The sequence below is a fragment of the Ambystoma mexicanum genome, chromosome 11 (genome assembly GCF_040938575.1).
Source record: "Ambystoma mexicanum isolate Mex_15411 chromosome 11, UKY_AmexF1_1, whole genome shotgun sequence".
Taxonomy (NCBI): Eukaryota; Metazoa; Chordata; class Amphibia; order Caudata; family Ambystomatidae; genus Ambystoma; species Ambystoma mexicanum.
Genome location: NC_090934.1, coordinates 204,098,990 through 204,121,223, shown reverse-complemented (window position 1 = coordinate 204,121,223; position 22,234 = coordinate 204,098,990). Strand labels below are relative to the sequence as shown.

The following is a 22,234-nucleotide window of genomic DNA, read 5'->3' as shown; positions in this document are numbered from 1 at the left end:
ATGGCTATGTGCTGGTGGGGGTGTCAAGTGCTATATGGAGTGGCTACCTGCTAGAGGTAATGGATATGTGCTAGTGGGAGTGTCAAGTGCTGGATGGATGGCTATCTGCTAGAGGTAATGGCTATGTGCTAGTGGAAGTGTCAAGTGCTGGAAGGAGTGGCTATCTGCTAGAGGTAATGGCTATGTGCTGGTGGGGGTGTCAAGTGCTGGATGGAGTGGCTACCTGCTAGAGGTAATGGATATGTGCTAGTGGGAGTGTCAAGTGCTGGATGGATGGCTATCTGCTAGAGGTAATGGCTATGTGCTAGTGGAAGTGTCAAGTGCTGGAAGGAGTGGCTATCTGCTAGAGGTAATGGCTATGTGCTGGTGGGGGTGTCAAGTGCTATATGGAGTGGCTACCTGCTAGAGGTAATGGATATGTGCTAGTGGGAGTGTCAAGTGCTGGATGGATGGCTATCTGCTAGAGGTAATGGCTATGTGCTGGAAGGAGTGTCAAGTGCTGGATGGAGTGGCCATCTGCTAGAGTTAATATCTATGTGCTGGTAGGAGCGTCAAGTGTTGGATGGAGTGGCTTTCTGCTAGAGGTAATGGCTACGTGCTGGTGGGAGTGTCAAGTGCTGTATGGAGCGGCTACCAGCCTGAGGTAATGGCTATTTGCTAGTGGAGGTGTCAAGTGCTGGAAGGAGTGGCTATCTGCAAGAGGTAATGGCTATGTGCTGGTGGGATTGTCAAGCGCTGGATGGAGTAGCTATTTGCTAGAGCTAATGGCTATGTGCTGGTGGGGGTGTCAAGTGCTGGGTGAAGTGGCTATCTGCTAGAGGTAATGGAGTGGACATCTGCTAGAGGTAATGGCTATGTGCTTGTGGGATTGTCAAGTGCTGGATGGAGTAGCTATCTGCTAGAAGTAATGGCTATGTGCTGGTGAGAGCGCCAAGTACTGGATGAAGTGGCTATCTGCTAGAGGCAATGGATATGTGCTGGTGGGAACATCAAGTGCTGAGTGGAGTGGCTATCTGCTAGAGGTAATGGCTATGTGCTGGTGGGAACGTCAAGTGCTGGATGAAGTGGCTATGTGCTAGAGGTAATGGCTAGGTGCTGGTGGGAACGTCAAGTACTGGATGGAGTGCCTGTCTGCTAGCGGTAATAGCTACGTGCTCGTGTGAGCGTCAAGTGCTGGATGGAGTGGCTTTCTGCTAGAGGTAATGGCTATGTGCCGGTGAGTGTCAAGTGCTGGATGGAGTGGCTATCTGCTAGAGGTAATGGGCAGTTGCTGGTGAGAACGTCAAGTAATGGATGTAGTGACTATCTGCTAGAGGAAATGGCTATGTGCTGGTGGGATTGTCAAGTGCTGGATGGAGTAGCTATCTGCTAGAGCTAATGGCTATGTGCTGGTGGGAGTGTCAAGTGCTGCGTGGAGTGTCTATCTGGTAGAGGTAATGGAGTGGCTATCTAGAAGAGGTAATGGCAATGTGCTGGTGGGATTGTCAAGTGCTGGATGGAGTATCTATCTGCTATAAATAATGGCTATGTGCTGGTGAGAGCGTTAAGTACTGGATGAAGTGGCTACCTGCTACAGGCAATGGATATGTGCTGGTGGGAACGTCAACTACTGGATGACGTGGCTATCTGCTAGCGGTAATGGCTACGTGCTCGTGTGAGCGTCAAGTGCTGGATGGAGTGGCTTTCTGCTAGAGGTAATGGCTATGTGCCGGTGAGTGTCAAGTGCTGGATGGAGTGGCTATCTGCTAGAGGTAATGGGTAGTTGCTGGTGAGAACGTCAAGTAATGGATGTAGTGACTATCTGCTAGAGGAAATGGCTATGTGCTGGTAGGATTGTCAAGTGCTGGATGGAGTAGCTATCTGCTAGAGCTAATGGCTATGTGCTGGTGGGAGTGTCAAGTGCTGCGTGGAGTGGCTATCTGGTAGAGGTAATGGAGTGGCTATCTGGAAGAGGTAATGGCAATGTGCTGGTGGGATTGTCAAGTGCTGGATGGAGTATCTATCTGCCAGAAGTAATGGCTATGTGCTGGTGAGAGCGTTAAGTACTGGATGAAGTGGCTACCTGCTACAGGCAATGGATATGTGCTGGTGGGAACATCAAGTGCTGGATGGAGTGCCTATCTGCTAGAGGTAATGGCTAGGTGCTGGTGTGCGTGTGAAAGTGCTGGATGGAGTGACTATCTGCTATAGGTAATGGCTATCTGCTAGAGGTAATGGCTATGTGCTAGTGGGAGAGTCAAGTGCTGGGCGGAGTGGCTATCTCCTAGAGGTAATGGCTATGTGCTGGTGGAAACGTCAAGTGCTGGAAGGAATGACTATCTGCCTGGGGTAATGGCTATGCGCTGGTGGGAGTGTCAAGTGCTGGATGGAGTGGCTATCTGCTAGAGGTAATGGAGTGGCTATCTGCTAGAGGTAATGGCTATGTGCTGGTCGGAGTGTCAAGTGCTGGATGGAGTAGCTATCTGCCAGAGGTAATGGCTCTGTGCTTTAAGGGTGTCAAGTGCTGGAAGGAGTGGCTATCTGCTAGAGGTAATGACGATATGCTGGTGGGAGTGTCAAGTGCTGGATGGAGTGGCTATCTCCTAGAGGTAATGGTTATGTGCCGGTGGGAACGTCAAGTGCTGGATGGAGTGTCTATCTCCTAGAGGTAATGGTTATGTGCTGGTTGGAACGTCAAGGGCTGAATGGAGTGGCTTTCTGCTAGAGGTAATGGCTATGTGCTGGTGGGAACGTCAAGTGCTTGATGGAGTGGCTGTCTACTAGAGGAAATGGCTATGTGTTTGAAGGAATGGTTTGGCACTGGATGGGGTGGTAGTGTACTGGATGGTGTCATGTTATTTTGGCATCGATCTCCATGGTTCAGGCTTCCTGCGCCACACCTGGCTGTAACTTCTTCCATCCTCTGCTGCCACGTTAATTGCCCTGGAGACGCGGTATCCCAGTCTCTGACTGTCACGCCATGTCTGCGACATGCCCTGGACGCCTCCACCTTACTTTTTGGTGCTCTCCACTCAGGGAGGCAAGGGATCATGGGAGATTCCATTGTTATCCTCTTTGCTCCCCTTTCTAATTGTAGTTTTTGGGTTGGTCAGCGATGGTCCCACACCGTATTGATGGCAGAAGTATACACTTTGCAGTGATATGCATATAATGATGTTGCCTTCTTTCTCTCCTCCCTTCCACTGTCCTTCTATGCCTGTCCCTCGTGTGCAATCTGTTTTCTGCTGTTTTACCCTCTCTGACTCTGCCTCGCCCCATCATATTCTCTTGCCCTCTGGTTTGCTCTTTCATCTTATTTTGTGCCTTGCATGCTCTCGTGGTCTCTTCTTTGTGACCCCTGTTTCCTGCTCTTTGTCTTGCCTTGGATCTACCCTTACTTTATTTCTTCCTTACTCTATGTCTTCCCTTTCTCTCCATTGCTTGTGCTTCATTCCCCTGATCCCTTTGTTGCTGCTCTGCAGATGGGTGGTGTATGAGCACTGTGACTACCGGGGGCGTCAGTGGCTGTTGGACTCCACCGAGATTGCCAATTGGCTAAAGTACAGTGGCCTGCAGCGGATTGGTTCTCTTCGCCCCATTTGGCAGGTGAGTAGAAGGCATTGCAAGCTTCTTTTCTGGGAAGCAACTGAACGTTCTCCTTTATCTTGTGGGCAATGAAAGCAAGAGTTCACAGGGAAGGTAGGCACAGTAGGGGTAAACATAGAGAAAGCCATCCTAAGGTATGATAGTGTGCGGCACGCATGCTATTTATGAACAATGGGATCTACACGCATGTTGGTGTTGGGGCATGCATGCCGTGGAGTAGGCCACGATAGGTCATTCGTTCGTTCGCCCGCCCGGCCCCGTTGTTAGAGCCCCGCTCTGTTGTATTGATCGCTTGTAATCTGCTTCTTTTGCTGTGTGCTTCCCCCTGTGACTTCTAAAGTGCTGTGGTGCTTCCAAAAGTTAGGTCCTCAGTCATTAAATGCCGTAATAATTAATATGAATAGATTCCCCTCGTTGCTGATTGCTTTACTGTAGCATGCATGATATCCCTGTTTCTTCTGTGCGCTGCAGAAGGGGACGGTCCACAGGGATAACCTAGAGATTTCCCAGAAGGCCTCTCTGCTGGTCACGCTGGCCAAGAGTCAGTCATTTGTCAGGCTTCTGTTTACCCTGCAAAGTAGTCTTCCATCCTGAAGGGGCAGAGTTGTTCAGCTTCCGGCTTCCTTTTTCAGAGACGGATTTACTTCCATGTCAGGAACCGGGCGCTGCAGCAGTTCCTGTGCCTCAAGGAGGATGCAGAAGACATGAAGGCTGCGCGGGTGCTGGTGTCGGATCCTTGTGACGAGGCCCGGCTTGTCTGGTATTATGAAGATGGATGCATAAAGAACCAGGTGAGCCTTGACATAGTATGAGAGAAATGCTGCAATCATGCAAAACCTGCTACAAAACGTAGCAGGAACTCATGGATACATGTAGAACGAACCAGGCACCTAAACTCATGCTCGCGCACACACAGTAACAGATTTTTGGATATGCATTAGCTCGCACAAAAACACAGGTGTGTGCTTCTGTTGGCACCAGAACTGCCTATGCTCGCCTTTCTAACCGATCATATCACATGCGCCCTTCACCCTCAGTCATAGGGAATTTCCAATAAATACTGAGGACATCCAAGTCTACGTCTCCGTTGGGGTCACCCACTGATCCTCCCGGCCCTGGGTTGTCCAACTTCAGGCCTCCAGGGCTAGGTCCATGCTGGATTTTCAGGCTATTCCTCATTAATATTCATGAGGTAAATTTGCATACAATGATTCTCAATGTATGCAGTTTTTTCCTCATGAACATTAATAGAGGCTATCCTGAAAACCGATCAGGATTTCAGCCGTTGAAGCCCGGAGTTGGACAACCCCTAGAGTGAGAAACCAACTATACCGAGGTCAGTCCTGGGGTGCAGAAGCACGGATGGCCAAACAGATTCTGCATCGATGCAAGGACCTCATGATGATGCATATTTTATACGGCCTCCAACCCAACACCCCTGGGGGGGGGGATCAATGCAACGCAGGGGACCGGCATTCTGATCACTGCGTTGGTTTCCATGCACTGGCAAAAAACCAGATGCAATCCATGGCGGTCCCGATACTTACAGTGGCAGCCGTCTTTGTGCAATCTCTGTCATGTGAATAGCTTATGGAAGAAGTCAACCCAGTCTAAGGGCTTGCATGTGGTGAAGGATAAGGAAAACTGGGTGGATCACGGGATACTGCATGCATCGCTGCATGCATGCAGTGATGCACTAACCGCGGAGGCAGAATAGAAGCATGGGAAAGAGAGGGAGAATGCGCAATTGGATTTTTTCCACATGGGCCGACCTCAGGAATTGGAATAAAGTGGGATTCACGAAGAAAGATTGTAGCTATTAAGAGAATTTGAAGGGGGAGTCGAATCTCACGTGCCTTACATGAACACATGGCACATCTCTATGGAAATGGATGTAAAAATGTCTTCCCAGGGAATTATTATTGGTCAAAGGCTACTTACCTCGTTAGTTCTGGAAAAGCTGCCGTGATAAAAACAGGACTGGAGCAGAATTCAGTCCTCTCTGCTTGCACGTCACAAAAGCCGCCATGATGAGCTCGGAGCGGAGGGGTGCTGATTGCGACTGAACGCCCATTTTAAGCAGTGCCCATTCAATAACCTGATCATAGACAACTAACCCAACGTAGCCCAGTTCCATCCCATAAACGTTCGTTTGGCCTTTTCCAGTCCACTCTACCTTCTGTCATCGTATCCCAATGAGCTCCCTTCCGATCCTGCTCAAATTACTTCCTATGTTCTCACAGAAGAACTCAAAGCTCTTTGCAGAATGGGAAATCCATGGACTAGGGCCAAGTGCTTAAGGGTGCTGACATGTGAAATGTATACCAAGCGTCAGGGTCGAAGAAGGGGTCGAAGTGGGTGGGAACTGAGGGGGACACGGTTCCCCTTCGTTTTGGTTAAATTATTCATTATTCCCTTGTTTTTAATGTCTGAGAACAGTTCCTGACAGGGGGCGAAGGTCACGTTTGTTTTCTGCTGCCCCCTATCTGGGGATTCAAACCTCAGGCCCCTGTATCTGCTCTAATGTCACATCCCCCTTAAGCTATCTTGCAGCCCCTGACCTGCTGCTGTTTATTTCAGTTGCCTGAATGGGACACAAAGCCCATTCCCAAACCCTCTCATGGCCCTGCTCCCGTGGAGATCACTGTTTTGTCTTCTGCTCTAAGCAACTGATTCTCGTGAAATTGCTGCAGCAACAGCTGTGTGTGGTAAGGGTGGGTTTAGTCTTTGCCCTGTCCCTTAAAAGGTGTGAACGGTGGGTGATTAGAACGTGGAGGTTGTATGAAGCTGTATGATTTGGGGGACAGTGACCAAAAGTCATGGTGCATGGTGGTTGTTTAATAAACATGCATGTATTTCTCTATTTTTTTTTTTGGAATCGGCCGAAATGACTAAATTCCAATGTACTACCCCACCAAAAGACCTAAAATACATACCACCAAAAGTTTGAACTACAAAAAGTTTGAACCTTTTGTGGTATGTATGTTTTGGGGGGGTAGGTAAAAAAAAAAACTATACCGTATAGCAGTGGTCTTCAAACTTTTTTGGCTCAGGCCCCCCCTGAGCCAAGTTTGGGCAGGTCGGGCCCCCCTAAAAGTGCCGGATGGACAGTATGTAGAAATCGCTATGAACCTTTGCGTGCTGTCACCACACCCTACTCCCAGTACAGACCCTGGGCTCTCCCCACCATACTCCCACCACTATCCCAGTTCTGCCGCCCATCCTGCTCCCACCACAGTCCCATAACACAAGCATACACACATCCATACACATTTAAATAAAAAATAAATCGCCATGAACTTACCTTCTTCAGGGGCCTGTGCATGGTTGCTAAAATGCCCCGCTCCAGGTTGCTCTGCCCATATGTGCGAGGAGGCGCAGGAGCACCCCCTCGCACATACATACATGCAGTGCCCCAGCCAGCATTTCCAATGAGCTATGCAAGGCTGGCGAAGCAAAACACCCCCAACGTTGCATGGCTCAGTGATCATGTGCGGCTGGGGAAATGAACTGTCAAAGGCAAACAGTGTTTCCCTTTGACAGTTCAGCCAGCCCAGGAGCACTCCCTCAGCTGGAAAAAGCAGCTGAGGGAGTGCTCAGTGTTTCACTAGATAGTATAGTGAGCAGGGATTGCGGGGGACACCCCCGCAGATGAACCCAAAGTCAGCGTGGGCTGTGAGGGTGTCCCCCGCAACACCCCACTGACCATACTTTACAGTATAGTGAGCAGGGTTTTGGGGGGACACCCCCGTTGCTGCCCGACAATCCCTGAGGTGCCGGTTCCCGATCGTGGAAGTGAAAGGGAACCAGCGTCGCAGGGACACCGCGCATCGAGGTGAAAGGTAAGGTGGGGGGTGAAGGTGTGTTCAGGGTGTGTTAGGGGTGTGGGTGGAGGTGTGTGTTTGGGCAGGGGTTAGGGTTTTGGGGCTGTTTTACAAGGAATGTCCGCATGAGAAATGTACGAACATTTATGTATATCGTACATTTCTCTTGCGGTCATTTCCGTCGCGGACATTTACGCCATGGAAAAATAACCCCAATTCGTTTCTTTCAGTCTTTGTTACACAGTTGTTAAACACAGTGGAGGTTGGGAGTAGTGTGGTGTGGAAAAAAGGCAGGAACCAGCAAGGGTTTTATATTGGGGGGGGGGAGATATGATATGATATTTTATTTGTATCGCGCCCATACACAAGTGTTTCAGAGCGCGAAAGGGAGGGGGTTGGAAAGGTTTGGAGGAGGGGGTTGTGGGCATGCGGTTGATGGGTGGATGTGTCGGACCAGCAGGGAACAAAGCTCCACACAGGGATGATAGTTTCACTTCCCTTTGTTGTACACCTCGACCCCCAAACCAAGCGCTAAGAGGTTATCAGTATGGACTTAATTGGGCCGAATGTCGTGAGGTAATCAGAGCTGGCGGTCCTCTGCGGGACCCACTGCATGCTGCCTGGGACCAGCAGCTCGGAGGACCAGCGCACATGCCTGCTCAGTGGTGAAGTGGGCACATGTGGAAGCCCTCTGCACTGGCACCATCTGCTGCGCCCTCATTGACGTGGCCCATGACTTTGCACAGTGTCCTTTTTCACCGGCATGTCCCGAGGCTCCCACGCATGGCACGGGTCACCGGCTTGAGACAATGTCGGAGCTGCCTTTGGCAGTCGGCCTCAGCCGGGGTGAACAGGCTTTGCTTCAGTGGTCGAAGTGTACGAAAAGAAGCAGTGGAACTATGTTCCCTGCTGGCCTCCACCCACTCCCCGCAAACCCCATCACCACATCCCCTCCCACACACAATACACACCCCCAAACACTTGCACCTGCCGTTTAAGGGAACGTTCAGTGCTGTGCACTGAAAGTGCAAGTTTCAACTTCTTCCTACACTTTTATTTTAAAACGAAACCATTCCGGAACGTTAAAAAAAAACAAAAAAAGTATAGGAGCTGTAAAAGGTAATTTAAAAAAGTATAGGGGCACCGCTCCCGACCGCTCCCGCTCACTTCGACCACTGCTTTGCTTGGAGTGCCAGAGCCCTCATCGTCGTTCCTTTCTTGCATGCGCTTTCCTCTTCTGGAATATGCTTTAAAGCGTCAGGTTGCTTGGTGGCGACATAGCTTTAGGTTTCGGCTGCCTCATGGGTTCCTCGAGCTCTCTCTGCATAGTCAATCAAGAGCAAATGACCCATATTTTCACAAGCCACAGAACAGGGGGACTTTTTCTGGCTCCAGAACGACTGCTTGATGGAAAGGGCTGTGGTTCACTACTTGCACCGTCAGAGGTTTCCATGATCTACCTGCGCTACCTAATAACGGGTCATCGTTTGAGTTACCCGAACAGTCTAATTCAACCAGAACTTCTTCTTTAGGCCACAACTCGTTAAGCTGCCTTCTAGGACTCAAGTGACAGCGACCAGTGACACAAAGTGCTGCACTATTCTAAGGATGGGACACCTGCGTTCTCTGAGACCTATGTTGGCCTTAGTCCACCCCGAGGGGTCCAGTGGACCTATCCCGAGCAATGGGAGAAAAACCCAGACCTGCCTCTGAGGTCTTCCCTACACCAGGGTACACCAGGGGTCACCCGTGGTATGCTACCAAATCGTCCCCTTAAGTGTGTAAGCACCCCATAAGATGGTGCTGGTTTGCAACAGCAGTGCAGTTGATGGAGTCAGCCTCTCGCACAGCTGAGTCAGTACCCGGATCTCAGTAATATTCATGAAAGGGGGGGTACGCGACCACTGGGGGCTTCTGGATCTCCTCAAGCAGGGTTGATGTAGTTCCTTGCCTCGCTCGGTGCTACAGTATTGCGCTATAATGAGCTTCCAGTGGCTCCGGTAGGACATGGTGGGGGAAACCCACCAAACACAGCTGCCCATATCTTTCAGAAGAGGAATAAGATGATCACCCTGGAGTACTTTGAAACTACTAAGGTATCACTCTGTGGTTAATATTCTTTACATGCAACTCGTGTCCAAATCCGGGGTGTACATAGGATCCCTTTGGGCCATCTTCTTAATCCAAATGCACGCAAGGGGATATCAGTCTCTCTGAGTGAGGTTATCCCTTTAGCTCACAGGAGAATACAGACCCACAGAAAAGAAGGCAACAGGTACAGTTGCATCCAGACCTCTGAGAACTAGGCAGACCGGCCCTAGAGAGTAATGGTCACAGCTGCCAGGGGACCTCTGTGGGAGAACTGGGCAAGTTGGCCCTACAGAGTAAAGCATTAAGCACAGCCAAATGAAGACCTCTGTCAGAGGACTAGGTGGGCTGGCCAGAGAAACGCTCACATGAAAGGTAAACTTAGGGAAGGTCTAGAGGCACACACATGTTTCATTCTTTACATCATGGTCAGGAGAGGGACAGCTAAACAGGTGTAGACTTCTGCGTCCCCTTCCAAGATCTTGGTATTTCTCTAGGCCATTGGCTTTTGTCCAAGTCCTCTGAATTTCCTTAGAACCTGAGGCTCTACTTGACCTATCTGCTACCAGTCTCTCTCTTGGGTGACCGCACACAGGAATCCAGAGTCGTGCTGTCTGGTATCAGTAGCAGCATGAGAGGGGCTGCCTCTTTGCACTCGCAGAAAGCGGCCTCTGGGTGTCCCTTAAGTGGATGCCTTCTGTCAAAGCTATACATCCTGGCCCTTACCTGGAAACGTGTCTGGATCTCAGGAGTTCTCTGGATAAACCCTCACCCTCACCCTCTGGTCCTTGAACCTGAGACTGGACAGCTGCACCCAACCGCTAGACCAAACTGGGCTGCCCTGCTGCATACATTTCCTAGGAGTTTAACACAGCCTCCTGGCTGTTGCCAGGTGATTGATATCACTGTCAAAATCTGAGGCACAGAGCACATAGAGAGACACTGTTTCATTTGGAAAAACAACAACAACAAGTCCGGACCCTTGTTTTCTATTACAGAGGTCTGTTGACATAACACCTATTTAAAACCCCTCAGATGTTACAGTAGGCATATTCATTGATCCTAGAGGGTTGTCACACACACGCTCAACCCTGAATAACATGGACGTGGCTGACGGGGGCATGACTTGAGTGCATGGCCAGCAGTGGCGCGAAGTGCAGGGAAAGGCTCTTTACAAGGCATTTGATTGGAGGGAGTTGATTCTGGTGTAGCTTTTGAAGATAGAGAGCTCAGTAACTGTGAGGGGGTGAGGCATCCATCCTATGTGACCTTAGGTTAGCTGTGGTGATCCACTTGTGACGCTCACAGATAGCTGGTTAGGCCCACTCATTCTCCAGGGGCGGGGTGAGGCACCAATCCTATGTGACCCGAAGTCAGCTGTGGTGATCCACTTGTGACTTTCACAGATAGCTGATTAGGCCCATTCATTCTCCCGGGGCGGGGTGAGGTGCCCATCCTATGTGACCTTAGGTCAGCTGTGGTGATCCACTTGTGACCTTCACAGATAGCTGATTAGGCCCACTCATTCTCCCGGGGTGGGGTGAGGCACCCATCCTATGTGACCTTAGGTCAGCTGTGGTGATCCACTTGTGACGCTCACAGATAGCTGGTTAGGCCCACTCATTCTCCAGGGGCGGGGTGAGGCACCAATCCTATTTGACCCGAGGTCAGCTGTGGTGATCCACTTGTGACTTTCACAGATAGCTGATTAGGCCCATTCATTCTCCCGGGGCGGGGTGAGGTGCCCATCCTATGTGACCTTAGGTCAGCTGTGGTGATCCACTTGTGACCTTCACAGATAGCTGATTAGGCCCACTCATTCTCCCGGGGTGGGGTGAGGCACCCATCCTATGTGACCTGAGGTCAGCTGTGGTGATCCACTTGTGACGCTCACAGATAGCTGATTAGGCCCACTCATTCTCCCGGGGCGGGGTGAGGTGCCCATCCTATGTGACCTTAGGTCAGCTGTGGTGATCCACTTGTGACGTTCACAGATAGCTGATTAGGCCCACTCATTCTCCCGGGGTGGGGTGAGGCACCCATCCTATGTGACCTGAGGTCAGCTGTGTGATCCACTTGTGACTTTCACAGATAGCTGATTAGGCCCACTCATTCTCCTTTCCCATCCCTCCGGAGCTTGCAGAACTGCTCCGCCACGTAACAGAACTGCTGTTTGACCTTAATCAACGGCCATCCAAGAAGCCTGCGTCCACCTTGGAGCATGTTCCGTGGATTCCACTCATACTACCCAGCTTGGCCAGCTTGGGAGCAATACAGGGTTGCGTGTTGCCCAACCAATCTGCAGCATGAGATTAGCAAAGGATCGGTTGTGCCAACTAAATCTCCTGGATCTGAGATCCTTGTTGATTCCCCAGCTGTACAAGACAAGATTGTGCTTGTGTTTTATGGCTCACTCCGCTGGGATGTGTTATGCCGACAGACAGGGTGGTCCACATCACAGCTCTCGCTCCTAGAGCCAAAGGTGGGGGAGTGTGCCCCAAAGGGATGACCTGCCTGTTACCCATCTTGCTGAAACCCTTAATTCTTAAGCTGACCGACTCAGCAAGTTGACCCATTCACCTTTTAAATGGGAACCCCACCTGGGTGTGTTGTTCTTCTCATTCCTATCAAATAATAAAGATACTTTCCTTGCCTATGCATCTTGGATGTGAACACCTCATTACGGGATGCCCTCCTCTGAGACTGCTGGGGATGATCCCTATGTGTACTCCCACCACTCCATTGATTCCCGAACGTCCTCAACATCTGAGGACATCGCGAGGATGATCCTGATGGTTCCACTTAGACTCACAAGGACATCGCGAGGATTATCCTGATGGTTCCACTTAGACTCACAAGGACATTGCGAGGATGATCCTGATGGTTCCACTTAGACTCACGAGGACATCGCGAGGATTATCCTGATGGTTCCACTTAGACTCACATGGACATCGCGAGGATGATCCTAATGGTTCCACTTAGACTCACGAGGACATCGCGAGGATGATCCTGATGGTTCCACTTAGACTCACATGGACATCGCGAGGATGATCCTGATGGTTCCACTTAGACTCACAAGGACATTGCGAGGATGATTCTGATGGTTCCACTTAGGCTCACGAGGACATTGCGAGGATTATCCTGATGGTTCCACTTAGACTCACATGGACATCGCAAGGATGATCCTGATGGTTCCACTTAGACTCACGAGGACATCGCGAGGATGATCCTGATGGTTCCACTTAGACTCACGAGGACATTGCGAGGATGATCCTGATGGTTCCACTTAGACTCACAAGGACATCGCGAGGATGATCCTGATGGTTCCACTTAGACTCACATGGACATTGTGAGGATTATCCTGATGGTTCCACTTAGACTCACGAGGACATTGCGAGGATGATCCTGATGGTTCCACTTAGACTCACAAGGACATCGCGAGGATGATCCTGATGGTTCCACTTAGACTCACAAGGACATCGCGAGGATGATTCTGATGGTTCCACTTAGGCTCACGAGGACATTGCGAGGATTATCCTGATGGTTCCACTTAGACTCACATGGACATCGCAAGGATGATCCTGATGGTTCCACTTAGACTCACGAGGACATCGCGAGGATGATCCTGATGGTTCCACTTAGACTCACGAGGACATTGCGAGGATGATCCTGATGGTTCCACTTAGACTCACAAGGACATCGCGAGGATGATCCTGATGGTTCCACTTAGACTCACGAGGACATCGCGAGGATGATCCTGATGGTTCCACTTAGACTCACAAGGACATCGCGAGGATGATCCTGATGGTTCCACTTAGACTCACGAGGACATCGCGAGGATGATCCTGATGGTTCCACTTAGACTCACAAGGACATCGCGAGGATGATCCTGATGGTTCCACTTAGACTCACGAGGACATCGCGAGGATTATCCTGATGGTTCCACTTAGACTCACATGGACATCGCGAGGATGATCCTGATGGTTCCACTTAGACTCACGAGGACATTGCGAGGATGATCCTGATGGTTCCACTTAGACTCACAAGGACATCGCGAGGATGATCCTGATGGTTCCACTTAGACTCACGAGGACATCGCGAGGATGATCCTGATGGTTCCACTTAGACTCACACAGTCTCGACCTGCTTCCTGGTCTCTGATGTGCATTCTGCCTCAGGTGTATCTGATGCCTCACCAACAGTGATGAGCCTTCCGTCTCTCTCTTCTACCTCTGAACAAAGCCGTCTGGATCCTAAGCGAACAACTGAGTGATCCTGGGCTTAAGGGAAAGAAACACCTGGATATCGGGCTAGAAGCAAGGCATCTCTTTAGAAGCTGCCAAAACATGAGACCCAGACCTTGGCATTTGGCTCTTGGCAAAAGGATCAACCCCTTTTACCCATCCTGGAATGATGAGCTTTCCTGGCTGATTCCGGTATACTTGACCCTCAAAGTAGGTCCCATTGGAGAACGGCCTCTGTTAGGGTACGTAGAAATGTAGACAGGCAATATTTCTTGCAATAAAATGCAGTGATGGAGCAGCACTTTTGGGGGCTTCAGCATCTGTATCTACCAGTTTGAATGCCTTACGTAGTTGAGGAATTAAACATAGGTACCAGTTCTTTCTTCATAGACTTTTGAGCTCCTGATGATCATTGATAGTCAACGACTGTCACGGGCGACCGTAATTTGGCGGCAGAGCCATCTGTTCGGCGGTTATGCAAGCTGTAATAGATACTCACTGCAGAACCTCAAATAGTAGTTCATTCACATAAAGTTGTAACAAGGACTAACCTCTTCCTTTTTTTTACCAGAACTTAAAATCAGAGCTTCATGTTGTTCACCTTAAAAAAGTTCTTCATGCATTTTGTCAATGTAATTTGCAATACTTAGAAACTCCTACACAATCTGGATTTCAGGAGGGCTCTCGAAATGTCTATGGGCTATAGGATGGAATTGAATGAGTAGGCCGGGCTGTTTATAACCCAGGGTGTCTTCTCACCCCCAAGCAGGCCTCTAAATTCCCCCAATGCAAGATAGGTCTTTTTATGTATTCTTTGTTCATTTATTTGGAATCTTGTAACATGCTACATTTATACCGAGCTGGTTCAGAGGGCCATGTTAAACCCTAATGTTAATTCTGGGACACATGGCATGCATGCCTTAGTGTAAAAGCCAAGGCAACCTCAGTGGCCAGTCAGGACCTTATGCCTCTTGATGTATATTAGATGAAAATCATCAGTTGGGCTACTTGCAATGCCTTTTAGGAGCCATCTTACCATGGATGATGGAACAAGATAGGAGATGCCATTTGGTTCCGTCATCCTAAAAACCACTTTGGCTAAACGTATATTTTCACACTGCCTTCTCCACCCCTTATCAGAATTGTACTCTATTGCAGTATCCCATAAGCCTGTGGGAGGGAGTTGGACGTAACAGTAGGAAAAGGTTGCTAATGCTAACCATAGCGACTCTTGCGCCAGTGCTCCTGAGTCCCAATTGGTGGGGCGGACCCATTGCTATGCAGTACCAATTCAAGAATCACTGTAGCGACTCTAGTCTTGGTACTACATAATCTCCTCTTCAGAAGATTCTGCTTATCTTATTGGCTCCTGTCATTTTATCCTCGGACTCTTCACTGTTTACTTTCTGCCCAGGTCCCTTTTACACCATCATCAATTCATGTCAAGAGACTCCTCCTCTCCTCGCGCACTATCTTCATTTTGCCAGGGTACACCTCTGCCTTAAAAATGGCCATCTCTTCCTGGCCTCCATCATCTTCTAATAATGCCCTTTCTAGCGGGTGTGGTCGTTGTTGGACCATCACTTGTGCTAAGCTCTGAAACCTGCTCCCCGTCGATATCCAGAGAACGAGCAGTCTGATGACTTTCAGGAAAATGTTAAAAGCGTTCCCCTTCTAGTCTGTACAGTTCCGCAGGGCCCAGAGCCTACCCGGTTTAGGGGCTTACGTACCTTCTGGGTGTGGCACTGTTGCCCATGTTTAGTTTTGGCATTGCCTAAGCCGGATTGCTATCTTTGATCAAGTATGGCGTCACTTATTCATCTGTCTTCTTACCTTGCTGCCCTCTATTGTAACCTTATAGATTGAGCGTGGGATCATTATCACAGTATAATGGCCTGCCCCCAAGTTATGGCCAATTGTTCCAAGCGTAATGAGCCATCCTGAGGTTTAATAGGATAGTAGCAACTTGCGTTAATAGCAATTAAGTTTTAGGAGTGGTGGTGGGGAAGTAAAGCATCTCACTTTATTAGTAATTAAATTATACAAAAGGTGTGAGTAAATTAAATGTGGCTTTATTTCCTAATATGTAAATAATTAGATTGTCTATTAGGTAAGCATTTTAACTGTCAACTTGGCTGGTCTGGAACAGTTTTAGCATGTGTTGGAATCAGGTGCAATGTTAAAGTGAATATTTTTCTTTACAAAACCATGTTGTTGCTATCACTTTACAATGTTAAATCCTGTGTGGGGTATCCTGATGAAAAAACATTGCTGGCAAAATGCATTGCTGTTTGTGGAAAGTGGAGACATGCTTTCCGTTGTTTCCCAAGCTGCTCCTCAAGTCAGTTTGTCTGGAATGCAGTAGTTATTGGCGGCACTCTGAACATTCTGATTGGCTGAGAAGAGATCAATAATGACTTCAGTGTGCTAACACCACTTCCTGCCCTGCTCTTCCCCTCCCTGTAAATTGCACCAGATCACGCCCCTGTTTCTGCAGAGCCATCGCAACCTGCCAAGGCGTTGCAACACTCATGCTCCCACATATTTGACTGCCTAGGTTATTATACATTCGTACTTAAGCTCCTCCCCATCACTATACCCAGAGTTCGCTACAACTCAAGCCTTAGTAACATCTTTTACGTCACTGTTACATATTGTACCATGTAATTACTTCCTCTGCAGAATGCTTGCCTCCTGTTGCAATAGCATCAGCTTCTGATTACAATCTCCCCACCGTCATTTCCTGTCTAGACTCCTTCGCGCATTTAAGACTTCAACTAGTGCCAGCCATGGTTACTCTCCTCATTCTAAACCACTGCCACCTCCTGCTCAGCCGCCTACCCATTACTGTGCACTGGCCTCCCTTCTTGCCACGGCTTCTCCCTCTCCTTGGCCAAAGCCCTCACTTCCTGTTAGAACTCTTGGCCATCTCATGCAATGCCCCGACTTCCGGTTCGGAATTCTCCAATCATTCAGTAATGCCTTGATGTTCAGGTGCCCTACTTCCTGTTGGCTGGAACTTGGCACACTGGGGGTTATTACTGCGCAGACTCACCAGTGCTCTGGGCAAATATCATTATATCTCCGCCCATAGTGTTCTGACTTTCCCTTAGGCCTTCTCTTGGGAGATCCCATGACACATGTGCTTTGTTTGTTCTCAGGTTGCACCAGACATGAGTCTGCAGGTGATCGGAGCTGCTAATAAAGGGGCCAAAGTGGTGCTGTGGTCCCAGTCCCGAATCCCATGCCAGACCTGGAGAATCGATGCCAATGGGCACATCTGCAATCAGTTGTTCGAGCGCATGATCCTCGATGTGAAAGGTAACCTCAGCAGCACAGACCTGGCTGGAGTGTGTGCTGCCGGCAGCGGTGTCAATTGAAAGGGCTTTGGGGTTAAAGGCTTTTGGGGAGTAGGATGGAAGAATACCCTTCATTTGGAGAGACATGGAGGGGAGAGAGTGAGAGTGAGAGAGAGTGAGAGAGAGAGAGAGAGAGACTGTGTGTGGGCTGGGAATAGGGATGTAACAGTATAACGGTATACCGTTAAAGATACCGTGAACCACTTAATTGAACAATAATAACCATCACATTGTTTATACCGTTATACCGTTCATACCGTTAAGTGTGCTTTTCAATCTGATTTGGAAAGGCTGCAGTAAGCAAGTGCTGCGCAGTCTTGGTCTTGCACTGTTGGATGTGCCGTCTGTCAAGTAGTTTCAGTTGGAGCAGTTTTTAATGCCATGCCATAAACCACACGTGCCCGACACAAAATCAATATGTTAGCAATAGGAAGAATAGATACAGTGCCATGAAGGAAAAGGGTTTACTTTGGGTGGCGGCTTTGGGGTTTATATATTTATAATGGATAATGTTCTCTAAACATATGGCAATGGGGGATTTCCCTGGTTCTATCATTGAATTTACATATAATAAGTCACACTGCGAAATTCACTCATCTGTCGGTATTCCCTGCTGCCATACCAAAGGGTAACATGTCCGTGATTACTGACCACCTTTTGGCCCGCAAGTAAACTAAAGGCTGTAGTGTAAAGAGAGAGTGCATGTGTGTGTGTGTGTATGCGCACAAGCCTATACTACCATCAGCCTCCATTGATCTGTGGCATGCAGCTTATCAAGATGGCAACATGCTCATCTTCACCAGTAGCCAGTGGGGGAGCAAAAAGCCTAAATGACCACTTAAGAAAAGCTATTCAGTTTGCTTTGCAAGTTATAGCAGCCACCCCGCCCCTACACACGTGTGTTTGTGTTTGGTGGAAGCAAGGCATTTCAGTGGAAAGTATGTTGAAAAGCCCAATTCTGGCCCTGGTTGCCTGGTTTTGTTTGTGATGATAAATCTGTCAATTTATGACCTTTTAGAAAATATTTGTTAAGATTAGTTAACTCCACCTGCTATACCGTGATAAACATGATGTACCGTGATTTGGCAAGAAGGTTATCGTACCGTCATAAAACTAATACTGTGACACCCCTAGCTGGGAACATTAAAATGTGTACAATTATGGCATTTTACCTCTGCCTTTGAAAACATCCTGGCATTGTGAAAAAAGCTCACAATGTCAATGAAGCGCGTTGCAGTCACAGAAATGGAAATGATGAAGCTTAGACCGAAAGGTAGCATGGTTTAAACCCTTACCCAGGCAGAGTCCGTCCCTGAAGACGGCGGGATATCCCTCCTTTCGTGAACCATCGGATTGCACCACCGCCGCTGTGCTCAAGATTGCCTCCACCGTGCCCGGTTGAAGTTGGTACTTAAGTGCCCCTTGGTCCATCCACTCTACCAATTGTGACTTTTTTCAGTATATATACTTTACACACCACTAATTCCCTCTTGAAACTCACCACACTCTATCTGTAACCCAGCACCGCAATGAGGCGTGGCCTAACGTCCAGCACCAACAGGGACCTAGCCTTTTCTGGAAATGCCTTGGTGAACACCTCAAAGAACCAGTATCAATCATCATGCCAAACCTCCTCCATTCAATGTCCATGGTGCACCACGGTCCATCACAGCCACTGTAAATTTCCAGCAGCCCCCGCGCCCCGAGTCATCCAACTCTACACCACCTTTCCAACACAGCTCACGCTTTCTCCACACCATTATGGCACATCCTGTAAACATGACCACCACTGCCTCCACTTCCCTTGCCCTGTCGGCTCCATCCAGCAGAGAGCAGAATATCCTCAAACACTCAGCATCTAATGTTGCTAACAATGAAGCTTTCTTCTAGTTGTCCCCTTAGCGATGACTCCCTCTATTGTATGTAGGTATATAACTGAAGACAATCTTACCACACTTCCCATGTGTGGGTGTCTCCCCTGGTAGCAGGTGAAGTTCCTGCAAAGGTTACACATGTTGCATGTTCCTGGACTGTGGGGGCAGATGCTGTGAACTGACTGGGTGTGCCATTGTGGCCTGGTATGGAGGCTATACACTGCCCAGAGGCATGGGAAATGGGATGCTTCCTAAAGAGTCTTCCTAGTACAGAGATGTGTAAATTATCACACACCAAGCGTGCAGGTCCATATGAAAGGGACCTAACACACACAATATGGAAGGCTGCAATAACACAGTTGCATAATTTCACTACGTATCACCCTTTTTTGAGGGAACTACAACCACTGACCTTAGTGGGGGGTCTAACACACCTGACAAGAAAGGTAAGCCAAACCCCTCTTAAAGGTAAGTAACGTGGGCAGAGCGACAAGGCTCAACTCACAGGTAGGGGTAACAGGTTGCCACAAAGGTTCAATTAGTTCGTCTTTAATCAGTAAATCAGCCGATATCTGGAGGTGAAGTGGAGGATTTACCTCCAGCAGCAAGCCGTAGATGAATCATTCACTCTTCCTCTACAAATTGGCGGATTTACTGCACTGTAATTCCGCTGATGGTAAACAGTGGTAAGTTCAGTACTGCCCAAAAAAGTGGGGGTAACACAATTACCACCACTTTTGTTCTGCACTGCCAAACTTGTAATGAAGCCCATTATCTCCAGAAAACAAAACAATGGAGTGACAGCCTTGATAGCCTTTTTATCCTCACATCCACAATATAAGGATGTTCGAATATGTATAATTAGTTAATCGTTACAAACACTTTAATGTTAGGGTGAGTGTTGTGGAAAATGCAATGAACACCTAGCACAATGTGCATTATGTACCTATGGATATAAGCATACAACTCTGTTTACCACATGCATGTTTGCCATATATAAATCAGAAACTAATTGATATGGTTATTTTAGGTTTTGATCATGCCCTCTGCTCAGTAAGACAAGCATAACATTCTCATTATGACTATATAGTGGAAGTGATCTTTAGCAATAAAACATTGTCCACTTTTACCAAGAGGCAGTTTACAACGCTTATACAGTTGAATAATGCCCCCCTTTAATAGCTTCTTTCTTTTGCCAAGAAAATGTATCCTTTTCTCTCCCAAAAGTCCTTCCTTCTTGGAATAGGCCATACTCAGATTTTCTTCTCTGAGCACTTAGCCAATATTCAATTTAACAGGCTTACCACTGATTGGTTGGTAGAGTTGCTGAATCTGTTCATTTGTTACAGTCTGCACAAACACCAACAATTAACATAAAATAGAAAATAACAAACACAATTGCAAAACATGCAGCCTGGTCTTCTGGGCCCTTGCAAGGTTTGCCAGAACCCCAGGGCCACTCACAGAGCACACCTACGCCCCCATCACTCCCTCCTATGGACGGTGTGCACTCGGCGTCATGGCGATATTGCTGCAGGATGTACTCGGTCGAGGGACTCCTCTGTTTCCCTGCGGCTCCCATTCACAGCAACTTCCTTCAAGATATCCATGCTTTTCTTCTGGTCCTGCTGCACTCAGTAACAGATGAGGTGGCTCTTGCGAGCATGCACCCGACAATGCGACTCGCACCAACAGAGAGAGAAAAAGAGAGAGCGGCATAGAGTGAAACAGAGTGAGGCCGAGTGAGTGAAAGGAGAGAGTGAGAGAGTGAGAGAGAAAGACAGACTGCATATTTTTTCTTATTAGTTTTTATTAAACTTATTGTTCTTTCATTAACTGTTATTCATTTATTTGCATTGTTGTTATTTTGTATTACTTTTATGAAAATATATATTTCACTTAATGTTGGATTTGTCAATTGTGCAAAATTGGTCGTAATAAAAATATATGCATGATTAGGTAATAGCATTGTTACAGGAAATGGCCTTAAGGAAAGCAATGCAATGCTGAAAGAAGATAATATAATGTCATATGCTATAACATAATATATAATATTTATAATTTAGTACATATGGGATAATGTACCCCTACTGTACGTTAAAAGGATATTGCAAGTCATCGAGTAGATCTGTAAAAGAGTGCGAGTTCCATTACAAGGATTCAGAACTGCAAGGTGACTTTCAATATCCTTTTACGTATGGAAGGGGGTATTATATTCCTTATAATACATGACCTCTTGCTTAATCTAATATACGAGATCTTCAAGCTGTTGGTATACATAATCAGTATAGAATCGGTTTATGATATATGATATGATATGGCATTTATAATGGGCATATACACAAGTGTTTTAAGGCGCGACGAGGCAAGGGTGGGGGATAAGAGGGAAGACAGAGACAACGATCTTACTAGGCCAAGTGAGATTGAGATCGCGCAGGTGCAGGGTAGGGGGGGAAGGAAAGTGCAGGGTGAAAGGGGAGAGGGCCGTACAATACATAGGATCAACAGTAAATAATAAATCAAATAAATATAAATAATAGGTAAAAGTGTGGCCAGCTTGTGGCAAGTGCAGGGGTAAGTGCAGACATCAAATGCCAGGAGCTGGGAAGACTGTAGGGATACAGAAACATCCCCCCCAAGTGCTGGGGTTGCCCAGGAGCAGCTGGCAGGGGCGGGGCCCTGGGCCCGGGATCAGAGGGTAGCCAGGTGACCAGTGCAGTTTCAGTCAGGAGTTCAGCAGGGGAGTGGAGGAGAGAAAGCAGAAGCACAGAGGAAGGTTTTGAGGAGCTTCCGGAACCGGAGATGGTTCTCCTCAAGTTTCAGGGAGGCTGTTACAGAGGGAGGTTCCAGATGAAGAAAGAGATCTACCACCAACTTCTTGCTTGGAGAAGCGACTGACCATGAGGCAGTCGGAGGTGAAAGAGCGAAGAGCTCGAGATGGAAGATATTTTGGAAGAGAGAGTTGGAGGTTTTGAGGCCCCCAGGTCCCAGACGGCCTTGTGGGCAATGCTGAGGGTTTTGAACTTAATTGTCGCAGCCACTGGGAGCAGGCGCAGAGATTTCAATCCTGGAGATATACGATCCCTGGGCTTGAGGCCAAGGACAAGTCTCACAGTCCTGTTCTGGATGAGTTGCAGATGGCGGAGAGTCGAATCAGGCAGATTTAGAAAGAGGCTGTTGCAGTAATCCAGCCTAGAAAGAACAAGAGCTCTGGAGACAGTGAGCTTCTGGGGGAAGGAGAGGAAAGGAAGAATACCTCT

The 22,234-nt window shown here is 48.2% G+C and overlaps 1 protein-coding gene across 2 annotated transcripts in view; it reads left to right on the top strand.

Moving 5' to 3' along the window:
* The window catches only part of CRYBG2 (crystallin beta-gamma domain containing 2), a 723,752-nt gene that overhangs the window by 654,246 nt on the left and 47,272 nt on the right, over positions 1-22,234 (top strand). Inside the window, exons 19-21 of one of the 2 annotated variants that reach the window (XM_069622849.1) lie at positions 3,462-3,585; positions 4,218-4,376; positions 16,903-17,062. In XM_069622849.1, coding sequence (XP_069478950.1) covers positions 3,462-3,585; positions 4,218-4,376; positions 16,903-17,062 — 443 coding nt within the window. The remainder of the gene's footprint in view (positions 1-3,461; positions 3,586-4,217; positions 4,377-16,902; positions 17,063-22,234) is intronic. The other variant, XM_069622850.1, reaches the window with a different exon arrangement.